General features: G+C 36.9%; 1 protein-coding gene across 1 annotated transcript; it reads right to left on the bottom strand.

Annotated features, from left to right (window-relative positions):
* Positions 1 to 628: 628 nt before the first annotated feature.
* LOC132066517 (uncharacterized) lies at positions 629 to 1,303 on the bottom strand. The gene has a single exon (XM_059459820.1). The coding sequence runs from the start codon at positions 1,301 to 1,303 to the stop codon at positions 629 to 631; it is 675 nt and encodes a 224-aa protein (XP_059315803.1).
* Between the last annotated feature and the right edge of the window lie 859 nt (positions 1,304 to 2,162).

Genomic DNA, 2,162 nt, shown 5'->3' with positions numbered 1-2,162 from the left:
GTAATAATCCTCACGTTTTTTGGCTTTTTCTCTTATTCTTCTTTGTTGACTTTTTCCTTGTTCTTCTTTGCTGCGATGCCCATTTATTTTTATCCGGATTTGGTTAATTGCAAACCATTTGTAATTTTTTTAAATTAGTCCACTATACCAAAGTCATTAGATGACCAAAAACAAACACTCACATAGGATCCAAATCCTATAGCGATAAACAACATTAATAAACTTTCAGAAATAGGCGATTGCTTTAAAATTCGCTGTTGTCTCAATTTTAGAGGTCGAATGCAATCTTAGCTCCAACAAAATGATTTTAGTGTATTTCAAGACAAAATAACCAACTCTAATGGGATTTTAACTTCTTTATCACAAGTCCTCAAATAGCTCTTTCCAATATGTCATAAAATTCCTTATAAATGCACAAGTCAGAACCATTTGGGATTACAGATCCCAACTTATAAATTCATAGTCTTAACAAGAGAGGATTTCATAGAAACTACAGACTTGATCTTTATAACTTCTTTAAATACACAAGTCAAGCAAAAAGAGAGGTCATACAAAAACTACATGATGGTTAAGTTCACAAAACAGAGAACCTTTACAATAAAGTTGCAAAATGGTCTTGACATCTGTATCACATCCGAAGTAGAGCTACAGCTTCATTAACTACGCCAACGTCACAACAAACTTGAATAGGAAGATTTCCTCCTCGTTCTAATCTTTCCTTGTTCATATGTGGGATTTTGTAGTTGTTCCCACCTTTATCTTTCATCACCTCGACCATGCAAGACTGTAGAGTGAGAAACACATGATTCAGTCTATGAACTTCCATCTCATCAAAAGATTTCTCAACTGCTTCTATTAGCTCATCAATAGTTAAAGGAGCCCTTTGATACTGAAGGGATTGAATAGCTCTGAAGAATCCGAGGTCCAAAACATTCATATTCGGACTATTAGGAGGTTGAAAGCATAACCTAATATCAAAACCATCTTGTTTGGCAGCTTCATTAAATTCTAAGTCGTTGACGCTAAGATGAGGTCTTACGTTATCTTGCTGGATAAAAATAGGAGCATTTGCATGTGCAAGCAGCCATTTTGATCGAATCGCTGGAAGAACCTTTTCAATTAAACAACTCCTAGTCACATCTTTAGTGACAGATAAAATAGGCTTTGTTTCCAAAGTTCCCGCCACTCGGTTTTTGCAATTCCTTTTAGCTGGTCCTTGGAAAACAAAAGGAAAGATTCCTATTTTCCCTGAAAACAACTCTATTCCATCTTCGTCATACCTAGGGCGTGCTACAGCAGCCATAAACATAATTTTCGTTATAAAATTCTTACTTTGGCAAGACCTATAAGGGTTTGCTTCTTCTTCTTCAGGGAGAAGATAATACCTTTCACTTGTTTCGGTTAGAAAGAACCATTTTTCATCAATATGGACATTGTATACGGTAAAAATCTGGTTAACATTTGTCCGGTGTAAACCGGGGGCGATAAAAGAAAGAAGGCAAATAATAGCGCTTGTTCAGAAGAAGTTTGAAGAAAATCGTTGGGTCCGATTCAACCGGGGATAACTCCTCATCGCAGTTGGTCCGGTTCCTCCATGGCCGAGTTGATCGTGGCCGTTTGTCCGGTTCAAACATAGCAGAATCAGTCGTGGCCGTTAGCCCGGTTTCTTCATGACCGTTCTAATTGTGGTCGTTATCCAGGATGTCACCGGCTTATTCGCTCGCACGTGTGGAAATCATGTTGTCACTTTTCGACAACAGACGGTGTCGACCGTACGACCCAACCTTATCCATATTAGGTTTTCTTTATCCTAAAAGGGCTCCATGATGTATAAAGGCCCCATAGTGGAAAACTATAAATAGGGGCATTTCTTTACTTTTAGGGGTTGGCTTTTCAGATCCAAGAACTTTATATTTGAATATATATATTGAAGTTTTCTCTACTTTTCATTTCCTTCCGACTTTGGTCCGGTTTACAGCTTATATAATCCATTGAATCATATCATTCAATATTGCACGGAATATATAATAAGATCTTAGCTCAAATATACAACCCCAACATCTTCACCCAATTATTAGCATATATTGATTTATTCACACTTAAGTCGTTTATAAGCAAAACATACACATATCCCGTTATCAAAAAAATAAAAGGTCCTTCCA

This window comes from Lycium ferocissimum, chromosome 8 (genome assembly GCF_029784015.1).
Source record: "Lycium ferocissimum isolate CSIRO_LF1 chromosome 8, AGI_CSIRO_Lferr_CH_V1, whole genome shotgun sequence".
NCBI lineage: Eukaryota > Viridiplantae > Streptophyta > Magnoliopsida > Solanales > Solanaceae > Lycium > Lycium ferocissimum.
Note: the sequence above shows the minus strand (reverse complement) of the source record. Positions and strands in the feature narration are given on the sequence as shown.

Excerpts from the sequence above, each read along its gene's own strand:
- LOC132066517 (XM_059459820.1), bottom strand. The coding sequence starts at position 1,303 with ATGGCTGCTGTAGCACGCCCTAGGTATGACGAAGATGGAATAGAGTTG.